Source organism: Dama dama, chromosome 12 (assembly GCF_033118175.1).
Source record: "Dama dama isolate Ldn47 chromosome 12, ASM3311817v1, whole genome shotgun sequence".
Lineage (NCBI taxonomy): Eukaryota > Metazoa > Chordata > Mammalia > Artiodactyla > Cervidae > Dama > Dama dama.
The window spans coordinates 77,683,536-77,699,176 of NC_083692.1; the positions used below are offsets into that span (position 1 = coordinate 77,683,536).

At 41.2% G+C, this 15,641-nt stretch overlaps 1 gene segment (V, D, J or C); it reads left to right on the forward strand.

Annotated features, from left to right (window-relative positions):
• Positions 1–656: 656 nt before the first annotated feature.
• Positions 657–1,376, forward strand: LOC133067013 (T cell receptor alpha variable 12-2-like). The segment is given in 2 exon segments: positions 657–806; positions 1,018–1,376. Coding segments are annotated over 2 exon segments (411 nt in total).
• The last annotated feature ends 14,265 nt before the right edge of the window (positions 1,377–15,641 follow it).

The window sequence follows — 15,641 nt, forward strand, 5'->3', positions numbered from 1 at the left end:
AGGTGGGGAAATAAGATAGGAAGTGTCTGGCCTGATATGAAGAAGAACTACACAGATACCCTGAATCATGAGAGCCTCACCCAGACTTCTATCATTAGAATACCTTTTTGTCAGTGTGAGAGAGTGGCCATTTGATAAAATTGCTTCTAATCAGATAAGTGTTGCCTTTTGATGTAAAACACATATGTACACATCAATCTATCCCCACACACATTGACTTGGACCATATGCTTCTCAAATTTTTAATTTAACTAAAGTGGCAAATTTTTATTTTCATCAGTTCCCATAGTAAGGATCTATGTTTCGAATATTTCCTTGATCAGGGTCTTGAGTCCACAAGATGGCAGTGTCTTCTCAGGTACCCTACTCATGTATTCCTTCCTATGTGTGTGTGTGAGAGAGAGAGAGAGAAACAGAGAGGGAAAGAGAGAGGGAGAGAGCAAGAGCGAGAGAGAGAGCAAGAGAGAGAGAGAGAGTGAGAGAGAGAGAGAGACAGACAGACAGACAGAGACAGACAGAGAGAGAGAGAGAGAGAGAGAGAGTGAGAGCGAGAGAGGGAGGGAGAAAGTGGGAGGAGAGAGGGGGAGCTCAGTGGTGTGTTGCATGCATAGTGAAAAAAGTCTCTTTTTTCTTTGGTAGAACAGGCTCTTTTTACAATTTCTAGAGCAGAAGAATTGAAATGTCTGAGCTCGACTTTTTTTTTTTTTTTTTAGGGCTTAAAATTTGAATCCTCAGTGAACCAGAGGAGGCAAGAATGATGAAATCCTCAAGAGTTTTATTAGTGACCTTGTGGCTTCAGTTAATCTGTAAGTTTGGGGCATTTCTATGGGACCATAAAATATAGTATTTGGAGTCATTGTTCCTTCTAGGCTCATGGAGAAACATGAACACTATTTCCCTTAAATAAGGGATGCTAGAGGTGGGAGGCCTGTGAAAAGACAACTTGAATTCTGGAGAGGAAACATCCACTACCTAACCAATCTTCTTTGACTGACCATTCACTGTCTCTCTGCACAGTGGTGAGCAGCCCAGAGAATACAGTGGAGCAGAGTCCTGCATCTCTGCCAGTCCCAGAGGGAGATGTCGCCTCTCTCAGCTGCACTTACTCTGACAGTGTTTCTACGTACTTTGCATGGTACAGACAGTACCCTGGGAAAGGCCCTGAGTTTCTGCTGTATGTATATGCCGACAAAGACAAAGAGGAAGGAAAATTTACAGTGCAGGCCAACAAAGCCAACAAGCATGTCTCCCTGCTTATCAGAGACTCCGAGCCCAGCAACTCAGCCACCTACCTCTGTGCAGCGAGCACACAGTGCTCCCCAGGCACCTGCAGCCTGTGCCCAAACCTGCTGGGGCCCCAGCAGTGCCTCTTGTAGAGCTTAGGCTGCAGGGCACAGACATCCTGTTACCTCTCTAGATGTAAATGAGGATTAAGAGTAGAGTAACCAAAGGAGATCAGTCCTGAGTGTTCACTGGAAGGACTGATGCTGAAGCTGAAACTCCAATACTTCGCCACCTCATGTGAAGAGTTGACTCATTGGAAAACATCCTGATGCTGGGAGGGATTGGGGGCAGGAGGAGAAGGGGACAACAGAAAATGAGATGGCTGGATGGCATCACCAACTTGATGGGCATGAGTTTGTGTAAACTCCGGGAGTTGGTGATGGACAGGGAGGCCTGGTGTGCTGCGATTCATTGGGTTGCAAAGAGTCAGACACGACTGAGTGGCTGAACTGAACTGAACTGAACTGAACAGTGAAGAAGGTTTCATTGATTAGGGAAGTATTTTCATAATTCTGAAACAGTTAATTCTGAAGGGAAATTAAAGACACAGTTTGGTCTGAATGACTGAAATTTTTTCAATCTTCTCATTGTACTCTAGTTTTGTACCATAACTTTACTCACTGGAATTGGTATTATGATGCTTTTATATATGACAACAATATTTTAATATGATAACTGAGATACTTACTCCCTCATAGTTCCTGGTACATTTGCTCTTTCCCCATGTAGTTATTCAAGGTGTTTGATATGCATTGCTTTAGAAAATAATGGAAAAACATAAATGCAGAAGTCTTTTTTTTAAGTTGTTTTTTTTTTTAATGTGGACCATTTTTAAAGCCTTTATTGAATTTGTTACAATATTGTTTCTACTTTATGTTTTTTGCTTTTTGGCTGTGAAGTATGTGGGATCTTAGTCCCCAGACCAGGGATTGGAAGGCACACAAGTGGAATGAGAATTGGAAAGTCCCCCTGCATTTGAAGGCCAGGTCTTAACCACTGGACCTCCAGGGAAGTCCCAGAAAGGAGTCTTAAGCAACTATTTTGAAAATGTTGTAAGTCATGAATTATTTTAGTTATAGGTCTGCCACCTCATCTTCACCTTCAACTGCAACCGCATTGATGGATTAGATAAGGATACATTTGATGGATGGATGGAAGGACTAGCATCAAAAGGTGAGAAATGGTTGAAACAAAAAGCCTAGACAGTTGCAGGAATTCAGATCAGAGGTTTATGTTACCATTTTTTAGTAAAGGCTGAGTAGAACTCAAAGTTCCAGGTGTGAGCCTTGTGGGAGAGTGCATTGATTCCTATGTATTTGAGTGTGGCTGGGGATGGTAGAGAGAATAAACTACAGCCATAGAATGTCCCATTCCCACAGCAGGGTGTAGGGGTATAGATTTCCTGAGAAGGATCTCTGAGTAACCAATGTTATGGTGATTAAAGACCTACATGGATCAGTTGTCAAAGACCATATGGTATTGAGGATGCTTTAGAAAATGTTGGTGAGGGGAGCTGGGAATACCAACAAGAATATGAGTATCCACCCTCACCTGACTCACCGGTGCTGTGGAATTGTCCTATAACTTATGCCAAAGTCCGGGAAAAATGTTTGTGATCTGATGGAAATCAATTGATGCTTTTGAACTGTGGTGTTGAAGACTCTTGAGAGTTCCTTGGACTCCAAAGAGATTAAACCAGTCAATGCTAAAGGAAATTAACCCTGAATATTCATTGGAAGGACTGATGCTGAAGCTTCAACACTTTGGTCACCTGATGCAAAGAGTTGACTCATTGGAAGACCCTGATGCTGGGAAAGATTGAAGGCAGGGGAGAAAGGGATGGCAGAAGACGAGATGGTCAGATGACATCACCGCTCAATAGACAAGAGTTTGTGCAAGATCCAGGAGATGGTGAAGGACAGGGAAGCCTGGTATGCTATAGTCCATGGGGTTGCAAAGAGCCAGACATGACTGAGTGACTAAACAACAACAAATAGATCCAGGGAAAAAATTAGAAGTCACAGTCGTCTCAAAGCTGGAGTCGTGGTCTGTTAGACATGACATTGTTTGTTTAGTCCAAAGAGCAGGAAAAGCTGGGAATGACTAGTTAAGATTTTTACTCAGTTTTGTTCACATAGTCACTGACTAAAAGGATGTAAAAGTATAAAAGGCTACAACCCAGGAGGTTGCACAGAATCAGACACAACTGAAGCAACTTAGCATGCAAAGGAGGATGTAATCGAATCGGAATTTGCTTCAAATTCTCAGTCTGGAAACTTATGACTCAGAAATATTTCCAAATCATGGAAAAAGCACTTGAAAGGCAGTGAGAAAGAGCATGAAATGTATTGAGCTCAAGATACTTGAATTCTTTTTCCACTTGTGTGTCTTCTGGTGCCACTGGAAAGAACCTGGTTTGTGGTGCTAGTCTGATTATCTTTTGTTGCTAATGAGTGACTTGATTTCAGGCTATACTCATATATATTTCAGGAAATGTTTATGGTTAAGTGAGGTAGCATATTGTCTTAGGTTGACTTCCTTAACAAAGCCAAAGTTGGGATTTCTGACACCCATCTTATTTTGAGAAAAGCAAGTGGGGAGGGGAAGAGGGTAAAAATGAATGTGGCTGAGCTGAACTCTTGATCCAGCCTGACTTCATGGGGGTCTCTGGAGCATGAAATGCCCCACAGAATTGGTCCCTCCCACCTTGAGCCAAGGGGGTCATACAGCTGATCTTAGAATAAGGCACTCATTGGAGCATGGGTATACTCTACTGGAGAAAGGTGATGCTAATTGATGTAGATCAGTTTTCTGGGAAAGAGGGCAGCTATGAGCCAAGCATAGCCAATGCTTGCAGCAGCTGGGAATTGGGTCCACTGGCCTGGAAAAGGGGGTTTAGGTTGAGCACCAGCAGTGTCTACTACTAGCATGGAACTCTCTTGTCATGTGGGTGCATTCAATAAATGGTAGACTTGAAAATTATTGTATTTAAAAAGCTAATTTCTTTCTCTATTTCTTGAAAGTGAAACTGAGTCACTCAGTCATGTCCAACTCTTTGTGACCTCATGGACTATACAACCCATGGAGTTCTCCAGGCCAGAATCTTCCAGTTAATTGGGAAAAGTGAAAAGTCAAAGTGTTAGCTGCTCAGTTGTGTCCAACTCTTTGTGACCCCATGAACTGTAGCATGCTAGGCTCCTCTGCTCATGGAATTCTCCAGGTCAGAGTACTGCAGTGGGTAGCCATTCCCTTCTCCAGGGGATCTTCCCAAGGTCTCCTAAATTGCAGGGATTGAACCCAGGTCTCCCAAATTGCAGGTGGATTCTTTACCATCTGAGCCACCAGGAAGCCCTTTCTATTTCTTACCAATCTGGAAAAATTAAAATAATGTAAGGTAAAGAACTTAAAAGAGAAAAATTTAAAAATGTAAAGAATTATTATTTAAAGCTAAGACTCCAGATTTTTTGAGAGTAGTGACCAAGGAACCATTATATTATTCTCTTAGATCCTTTGGTCATTCTCCAAATACACATTTCCATACGACACCATAAAGCATGACATTCTGCCATCACTTTTGTTCCAGGTATAATGACTCTCATATTCACAGTTGATGACTTGGTGCTTCAAGGTATAGAAAGAGATACCGTCTGTACTTATTAATGACTAGTGTTAATTTATTCTTGCTTTATATTTAAGAATGAAGAACTGGGTAGTGGAATGGACTTCTTATGTGATCGTGTCCCTGTTCTCCACAAAGTTTCTTCCTGAATGGGATTCTTGGCCAGTATTCTGGCCATGTGGACTTACCATGTTACTTGGAAGGCTTCTTTTTAGGATGAATGAGCAGGGAACTGGTTATTAACTTGTTTCTTCCTCTCCTTTCCACCTAATATCAGTTTGAAGGTGGCTTAGCTCTGTTAAGTGCTCATAGGAAAAAATAGCCTTCCAGGTGCTTTATTTCAACTTTAGTGAACATCAGGTGCCCACATACAGGCTAGCCTACTATGCTTCTCACATACAAGTCCAGTAGCAAGGAGACTAGTATAACTATTCCACATATTGACCTTCAACTGGTCCCCACATGCTGTCCCTCCTGCCCTCCATCACACTTATCCTTTCTCAGTCCAGAATCTCTATAGGTTCCTAGGGAGTAAGTTTCCTTCACTTGCATGTCCAATAAAATCTTCTCATAGTTCATTCTGGGCTGTGCTTTCTCCCTCTCTGTTTCACCCATCAGAATGCTTGCATCTACTTTTTGTCTTATGGGAACTGTTCATATCTTTCATCTTTTTATTATTTTCACATTATGGATTTGGTATCATCCTATTTATACTTGTAAATTTCATCCCAGTGGGAAGTTTGGTGAGAAAGGAGGAGAGTACATGTATTTGATCAGATATTTTGAATCATATAGAATTTCAAACTGACCATATGATTTGGTCTTACATGTGAAAGAAAATCTATCAACAGGATCAAGAAGTAAATAGAAGCACAAGTGAGAATTTATTTCAAACTGGTACAAGTCAATGGAGTGCTCAGAAAGAAGGAAGTTGATTTGACCTTGTCAAAAGGACCCCCGCTGACCAGACTTTCATTTCAGCTGAGATTTCTCTGCTTAATATTTTCAACATTAGTTTTCAGTGTTATCTACGCTAAAATAAGTTGGGTAGGGAAGTCTTTTCCCTTTAGAGTTGCATCTTATCATTAGACCACAGAAGGAGTGTCCCGTGAACAGACCCTCTCTCCTACCAGCATGGGATGCTAATTGCTTTGCTATGTTGAGCGTCTGTGTCAGTTTACTGCCGTGTCCTCTGTACCTACAGAAGTTCTTCTCACTTCTGCTCTCCTGGTTTCACTCCTTCCAGCTTTATTGAGTTTATGTAAGTGTACTCTTCTTTTTCTCACAGTTCTTTCCAGAATCATTTATTTGTGTGCTATATTTTCTTTACTGCTAGAATGTAGCTCAAGTTTCTCTGCAGATACGCCTCTGTTGACATTCTCCTTAGTGTGAGGTCCCCTTCATTTGGCGCAGTATACCTGTCTGTTCTGACCATCGACAATTGGAATGGGACTCTCCCTTTCTGCACATAAACATGTGGTGCCCACGTCATTTTTTTTTTTTTTTCATGGCTTTAGCAAATATCAGAGTTGTTCACCTGAGACCGAGTCATATTTAGACTTTCTGACTGACAAAGAAAATCGTTGTTTTTTTTATTAATTTGCATTGATTAAATAATTAACATTACATGTTCCACTCTGATGTTAAGTAAAAGTCTTTGATCTAATTTACTCTTCCCCTTTTAGCACCAAACAGAGGAATAATCTCTCCTCATCCCCCACCTGCTATGACACTCATATCCATCCTTCCTTTTTTGAATGTGATGCTTGCTGAACCACCTGAGTCCAGCAGGGAGCCCAATCACAGAGTTTTAACATTTCTGTCACTTCATGGCATTATTTTTATGTCTCCTAAGCAAGATTTGAATATCATTCAGATTGTCTCTATAACTTAACAGGAGAATTTGCCTATTTATATTTGTGTTTACATGCATTTATTGTTCCAACTAGTATTTTTAACTATTTGAAGCAGTGTCTTTGTTTGGAACAAAGTACAATACGCCGGGGATTATAAACAACATGGGTTTATTTGTTTCTCACCATTCTGGAGGCTGGAAGTCTGAGGTCAGGGTGCCAGCATGGTGAGTTGCTGGTGAGATCCCTTCTGTGGTTTACAGACTGCTCACCTCTTATTGTATCTTCACGTGGAGAGCAGAGAGGGAAACAGCCTGTCTTGCATCTCTTATAAAGGCACAAATCCCACAGTGAGGGCTCCACCCTAATTTCCTCTCAAAGACCCCACCTTCAAATGCAATGACATTGGGGGATTAGAGTTTCAACATAAGAATTCCATAGCAAATAATGATGACATTTTAAGATTATAGAACACTCCCTTCTTGAAATTCTTTATTTAGATTTAGAGCCAGAGCACTTTCTTGGTTCTCATCCTGTTATCAGTTGCTCCTTCTCAGTCTCTTTTGAGAGTTTTTCCTTCATCCCCCTGATCTCTAAACATTAGAATGCCTCAAGACTTTATTCTTAGAACTCTTTACTTTCTACCAACAATTTATTTCCAGCTAATTGTATCCATTCTCTTGGTTTTAAAAACTATTTAAATATCACCATTTATATATGAAACCCACATGGTTCCTCTGATTTCTGAACGTGTATATTAAATGCTCTATCTGACATCCGTATTTGGGCATCTTCTTCTTGGTATATCTCCAGGTGATCTCCTGATTTCCACCACTCCAGCTACTTCACCCTCCAGACCTCCCACCTGCTTTTTGTGAACTCATCCTCATTTAGGCAAAAGGCAGCTCTGTCTCTGAAATTCTCTAATCACCTTTGTCAGAAACCTTGAAGGTGCCCTTATCTCCTCAATTTTTCTCATATCACCATTTGATCTGTTAGGAAAGTCAATTAGCTCTTTCTTCAAAGCAGGCCCAGAATTGATCACTTTTCACCCCCTACTCTGCTCTTACCTGATCCAAGCCACTCTCATCTCTGCCTGGGGGTGGCAATAATAACCCTCCCTGATCTCTCTTCTTTCCTTCTTGCCCTCTTCAGTCTGGTCTCCACCCAGGGGAGTGAGCTTCTGAGAACATAACTCAGATCATGTGGCTTCTGTGCTCACAACTCTGCTGTGGTTTTTCATCCATTGAGTTGAAAAGCAGATTCTTACTACAACCTGTAAGACTGTTCCACCTGGTTCCCTGCCCCTCTCTGCCTTCAGGCACTGTCTCCTCCTCACTCTCTCCCCTTCACCATATTTGATGCTGCTCTGACCTGATACCTGCTTTCCTGCCCTGGGGTTTCTGCAGCTCTTCTTCCTGGACCTGAGTGCTTTTCCTCCAGGTAGCCACCTAGCTTACTCTCTCACTTCATTCTGGCCTCTGCTCAGAGACATGCTTGAAACATTTATTGCAGCACTTGAGAGTGGTAATAGTTGGAAAAAAGAAATACAAAGTGTTTCTCAGAAAATGAGTTCAAAAGCTGTATTACAAATCTATTCTACATTAGGCCCCCTATATACAAGTGAGTTCCATTCTGAGAGCATGTACACAACTCCAATTTGTTTGCAAGTCCAACAAAGTTAGCTTTGTCCTACTAACACAGCTGGTTATATAGTACTGTACTGTACAAATGACACATAAAAGATGAATACAAAAATAAAGAAAACAAAATAAAATTATAGTACCTTGAAAATTACACCAGATATGTGAACTAACTTACATGGCTGGACATGAGAATGCATGTTTGCATCTTTGAAAGTTTGAAACTTGAAGGTTCGTATATAGGGGACTTCATTATCATGAAGCGGGGTGTTAGCATCAATAGATCATCAGGACGTATAACGGAGTTCCATAACTCAAGTTGCAAACTGTATACTATTACATATAGAGAGGAGAGATAGGTTAATAATATATCCATATGTCCTTTAAAATTTTGAAATGCACAATAGAATAGAACACTTTACCTCATATCTCCCACATTACTTCCCCCTGTCTGTCCATTTCCTACTCTTCATTTTCATCTAGAAAGAGTAGTCTTCAGTCTACTCCCAACCCATTATCTCTACTTAACCTCTGATAACATTCCTTTCCATCATTTCCAGGAAAAAGACAAGGCGATTTTGTTCTCATTAATTTTTGTTTGACTCTTCTCTGTTATAAGAAATCTCTCCTTATTTCTGGATTCATTTTGTACTATCTCATGTGCCACTTTGTATATGAAGACACACACACACACATGTCCTTGTCTTTCCTATTATGTTGCAACGTCTTGTAAGTATACAAAGCTGAATTCAGTTTTTAAGTTTTAAAGACTTAGAACAAGATCTCACTCATAGAAAACCTTTGATAATTTGTTGTGGACTTACTCTGAAATAGATTGGAAAAATCACATTCAGCTTTGAAGATGCAATTTGACAAAATAGTTTAAGATAGTAGTTTCCATTAACTGACATTTTGAAGAAGGAATAAGTTTACTTAAAAAATCCCCACCCAAGCCGACAGTTCTTTTGTTCCTGATAATTTCTAGATGGTCCTCAGGAGAGAATGGAGGGCTAGAGGCTGCTGATGAGCTAGTTGACCCAACAATTTTAGACCATTAGGGGGCACTCTAAGCTACTCCAAATGACGAAATTTTTTCTCAAGGTTTGAGATGAATCTTGGTGAACATTAGAATGAGGGTTTCTGGCAGTTAGGAAAACCTCTGAACTAGTCAGATGGGGAACTGGGGCATCTCCATATACTCATCTGTGAGGAAGATCTGTTGCTTTGAGTGGTGTAAATCGATGATTCCCCAACAAAATTGAGCATCAGATTAGGGCCATGGTAAAACTAAAAGTTCAAGAAGAAAAGACATGCATTACCTATGTAGAGTTTTGATATTCATGACTAAAAATTCTAAAATATGAGCCTTGCTGTCATTTCACAAATATTCCAATGATTTCTACCTTCTATTACACATCCATTTCTTTCAGAGACCAAAAAAAAAAAAAAAGGTAAAAAGGAGATGAGAAGATGAAACAGAAGAGAAGTACTGCACAGAAAAGAGAGAAGAGAAAAGAGAGAGGTTGGGGAGAAAGAAATAGGAGACAGTTACTTGAATTGTGGCCCCTACTTCATAGTCACAGAGCAGAATCAGTCAGGTGCACTTGCAAGGTGCGTGGGGAAAGTGCTGGATAGGAGCAGAAGGGTGGTGGAATTGAGGTCAGATGGTCATCATGTACATGTCCTGTTTCTCTTCCATCAATCAAAATCTTGTTGGAGACACTGTATTTTTTTCATGATAATTATATCTGAGGTTTACATAATTATCCTTATTTTATTTAATTGCACTTATTCCCTCAAGAGGATTCAATAAATAAGCAATGCATTCAGTGAGATATTCCTTCTTTGTGAGAGCTTCCTGGTAAATGAATTCTCAATCACTGAAAACTTTGTGTCCTGATTTTTGGCTAGGGGAATTGGGTCACTGACCCTGATCATTTTTTAGACTTTATTTTCCCCAGATGAAGCCCTTATTTTTCTCTGAAGTATCCTTTCCCTTTCTTTACTCCTTTCTGACCTGTCTGATTGCTGGGGCACTTTATGTGGAAGCAATGTCATGACAGTGAAATGTCTAGATACTTCTGTACCTGTAATCAGCAATGTCTTAGGCAGAAGGGCACTGGTCTCAGCAGCAATGCCAGTATCTTGCTGAAAAACTAGAAAGACATGTCTTTTCTCTCCGATCTCGTTGTACTCCTCTCCATTTAGGACAGATGGGACTCAATCTGCTACTTCCTTCTCAGCTATTTGGGGGCTAGAGAAAAGACTTTCTCAAAAGAACTAGCTTCCTTAGAGGTCCACTGATCTCTGCATGCAAAGCTTTCTTTACGACCTATAGTTTTCTGCTCTTCATCCTGAAGTTCCTTGCTACTGACCCCAGATTTATTACGAGCTCCAGTGGAAGAACTCACTTGAGCTCTGTTGGCACAGATTTGGCTGGCTTCAACAGAAAGCTCCTTGGCTAAACACAGGGGGTCAGGAACATTTTTAATCTACACTCTTTCTAGAATTGCCTTCTTTTTAGTTCAAATGCTTGTTACTTTGTTAATGAACTATTTTAAAACAAAGACTGTAGATCTAAAATTCTAAGGGCCCATTCCTGGTGTGAGGAAGGTCAAAATCAATGATGATGAATGTAAAATAACTCGGTATGGTAATGCTTAAGCATTTCATTAGCAAACCTATACAGAAGCTTAAATTTCTGTGAAGTCTGATCTGCTAATATTTTCCTATACTCTTTCTGGCTTTCATGCATAGAAAATTCATGACCATCCTAAATTTATCAAAAAATAGCTATTACATAAAATATTAATTATCTATATTTAGAATTTATTTAATAACAGATGCTAAGGTAGGTGTCCAAATTTATTTGTTAACCTCTAGAGGACTGCAGGGGACCTTTAGTATTGGGCATGGAAGTGCCAAGAGGCTCCCCTAGGAAATCTCCTGGGTTCCAGACATAGTCCTCTTTTTATTTGATATGTAGCAACCACCCCATTTCTCCTTGGTAATTGGTATCAACCACCCTAGTCAGTAGAGTAACATCATTTTCTATTCATTGGTTGTGAGACGTATGTAGCCCAAATAGCCGCATGGAAGTCTTATCTTCCAGTTCAATGAAACCATTGCTGTGTTCCCTGGGGAAAGCATTATTTCTTTTCGAGAATGAGAACTAATACAACTCAAAGTTACAAACATTACATGCAAAAATCTTGCCGGTGAGTTACTGAAAATAACAGTGAAGGATCCACTCCCAGGGCCACCTCCTTGATTTCTGGAATCACTCATTCTGGCGACGGGGGAGACAACACCATTACTTATCTCTGCTGTAAAGCACACATTGCAGCCGATGAGACAGAATGCTGTCTTTTCAGAGTTGTTTTTCAACCGGTGCTATTACAGAATCAATGTGTGTGAGAGTGCTCAGTCGTTCAGTCCTCTCTGTGACCCCATGGACTATGGTCCACCAGGCTCCTCTGTCCCTGGAATTTTTCAGGCAAGAATACTGGAGTGGGTTGCCATTTCCTACCCCAGAGGATCTTACTGACCCAGGGTTCAAACCTGTGTTTCTTGCATCTCCTGTATTGGCAGGTGGATCCTTTATCACTGTACCACCTGGGAAGCCCATAGAATCAATAAGCCATTCTAAATTTAACCAGGCCAGCCATTCCTGGATGGTATGTGGTAAGAAAAACAATCCTGTGGGTGTATGCCCATGGCTGTAATCTTTTGCTGTGAAAATAGTTTCTTCCTCAGAAGAAATGCTGTGGGGAATATCTTGCTGAAATTAGGCATCCTGTGAGTTTATGAGGAGGACGCTGGCAGAGTACAACAGCAGGTATAAGTGTCTATTCCAGTGAGAACAAATCTCAGCCGTCTCCATCATAGGCGATATCTAATGTAATCCAGTAGTCACCAGGCATCTGGGAAGACTCTCTGGGGAATGACACCACATCAGGGACTCAGTATGAGTCTGTGTCATTGACAGATTAGGCCCTGAGCAATAGCATTAGCGAGGTCAAACTTGGTAAGTGCAAATCAGTGCTTTTGAGCTCAGGCATCATTTTCAGACTGCTAGCAAGGCCGGATCATGAAGTCATGAGACCAAAGTGATGAAGCAGGTTGCACTGAGATGTTCCTTCCTCTGCAATCTCTGCAACTTTTGAGAGTACTTTGAGAAGGATCAGTGTTAACTCTTCCTTAAATATTTGGTAGACTGACTCTATAGCTTTGGAGTCCAGTTCTCTGACCATATTGGAGATTCTGAGGCAAACCCAATATTAATTAACTTATTCCTTTTCTATTTAATTCAGCCAGAGTCAGTTTCTGTTACTCATAAATAAGAACCTTGACTGATTTACAATCTCATTCCAGCATTAGGCAAGTTAGGAAAAAAGAAGAAGGACATGGTATCAGAAGTGACTGTAAGAAGTCTAACGGTGCTCCTCAGAGGGGTTCTGTAAATACTGGGCATCAGTGTTCTTTCTTAATTGAGTTGTTAGTGCATGAAATTGTAGCTGTTCTCACTCTAGGCTGGGACTGGAGTTTGACAAAGGCAGATAACAGAACAGCTTTGCGATTTCCTCTGACCCAGCCCTAACACACATCATCTTCCTCGAGTGGTTCTCTTTGCAGGATGATGTTGCCCCCACAAGATGGCATTGCCTCTCTCCTCAGACTCACTTTGTTTGAAATCAGCATGTTTCTATTGGAAGCAGAAGATTAAGCTTCCTTTGATTGGCTGGGTAAGAAACCTGAGACTCTCCCTGGGCCTCAGAGGGACTATATGAGTACACCCAAAAAAAGAGCTAGACTGAGGAACCTGGCTTTATTTCAGGACGAGAGCTGCGTCTTCTTCCCCATAAAGAAGAAGAATGGAGAAGCTTCTGGCTCTGTCTTTCGTGATTCTGTGGCTTCAGCTGGCCAGTGAGTTGGGGCTCTTGGTGATGGGAAGAGGGTGACCAAAGTTCAGAGCCCACAAGACTGAGGCGCAAAATCTCTTTAATTGGGAAAAGTGAAAAGTGAAAGTGTTAGTCACTCAGTCCTGTCTAACTCTTTGCGACCCAATGGACTATAGCCTGCGAGGCCCTCTGTCTGTGGAATTTGCCAGGCAAGAATACTGGTGTGGGTTGCCATTCCCTGCTCCAGGAGATCTTCCTGACCCAGGGATCAAACCCACATCTCCTGCTTTGGAGGCAGATTCTTTACCACTGTGCCACCTGGAAAGCCTGTTAATTGGGAAATGTACCCTCAAATTATGGAAGGAAATGCAAACACTAATGAGTGAAAATGCAGTGACTGACTCCTGGCCTCTGTCCTTGTGTTTCTGCCTAGAGGTGAATAGCCAGCAAGGAGAACAGAATCTTCAGACCCTGAGCATCCAGGAGGGTGAAAATGTCACCATGAACTGCAGTTATAAAAGTATTACTTTAACTGCCTTACAGTGGTACAGACAGGATTCAAGGCGAGGCTTTGTTCATCTGATTTTAATGCGTTCAAGTGAGAGACAGAAATATAGTGGGAGACTATACTTCACACTTGACAACTCCATCAAAAGCAGTTGCTTGTCCATCACGGCTTCCCAGGCTGAGGACGCTGCTACTTACCTCTGTGCTGCAGACCCACAGTGCTCCGCGGGCACCCGCAGCCCCAGCAAAAACCTGCCAGAGCTGTCTCTCGGAAGCCGCAACAGTGTGCAGAGTTGGTGGTTTGTCTTCCCACAAAGGAGAGTCTGCAAACGGCTAGCAACACGAAAGGGAGCTCCTCTCAGATTCGATATTTTCGGTAGCATGTCAGACTGTAGCTAAGGGCGTGAGGTTTAGAACGGGAAACTGAAATGCCAGATTCAGCTCTGCCATCCTGGCTGTGTCTTTAGCCGTATCATCGATGTAGCAGCCTTCAGTTTCCTCAGTTTAAACAAAGGATTTAGACTGGATGAACCTAAAGACCCTTCAAGTTCTAATTTTACCAGGTCACCTCTGGAGGATGAAGAAGGACTTCTCAGTATAGAAGGGCTCATCTGTTATATGTGCAGCCCCCTCAAGACCTAGGGAGGGCTTTAAGATGCCTGAGATGATTTTACTATTTCTCTAATTCTTGTATAGGAAACAGTAGATTCATCAGGCATTAGAAATAAAAAGGATTTAGGACTGTTTCAATGAAACTTTTCACTTTAAAACTGAGGAGTGAAATGTTATGTAATAATAGACACAAAGATCTCAGTCTTTGGAGTAAAAGAGACAAAGATGTGCATCTGATTCTGCCATTTATGATTTGTATGATTTCTAAGCTTCAATTTCTCCATTAAAGAGATGGGAATTTATCCAAAAGTCAGAATTTTTCCTCTTACAAGTGAGAGATGTATGTTTTCTTCTATCAGCCCCTAAAGTATTGTTTTTTGAAAGTGGATACTTCTGTTTATTATCACATATATAACAGTTTTCCATCCACTGTATTCTTGTTCCTGGTAAGAATAGTTTTCTTGAAACAGTTTTGATGCTACTGAAAATGTGTTTGTGGACAAAGGGCATTTGTATTTATGTGACACTTGGTGGAAAAGGCAGGAGGGCAGGGGAAAGGTTGGTAGGACTGTGGTTCCCGCATTCCAGACCTTAAACCACCACCATCACCTATATCAGAATCACCTAGAAAACCTTTGAAGATCTGGGTTATTAGGAGCTTACTCAATCAGACTGATGCAGTGATGTATTATTAATGAACATCATTTATATCAGATATTGGTTCAGTTTCACATCACAAAAAACTCAGATAACATTTTTAACAAGCTGGAATTCACTTCCCTCTCATATAAAGAAGCTCTATCGCATGTACCATGTGCAGTCCAGGACTGGTATACTAGCTTCATAATTTTGTGAGGAATCAAGGGTCTTCTTTCTGGCTGTTTCTTGTCCTTAAATTGTCACTTTGGTTTATATACTTTGCCAAAACAGCAAGAAGTCTATCCATTTTTTCCACCTTCCAGGAAGAACGTCAAGAGGCAACTGAGCACATGCTGGCCACGTCAACCATTTTCAGAAGCTTCACCCCGCAGCTCCTACTTGCATTTCTCATGAGTGTTAGTCCGTGTCTGCACATTTCTTCCATCGGCAAAGGAGCCTGGGATATCAGGATTTTTTCAGTCTCTGCATGTTGTCGCTCACAACAAAATTGTTGTTCCTAGTTCAATTCAGTTTAGTCGCTCAGTTGTGTCTGACTCTTTGTGATCCTGTGGACTGCAGCACG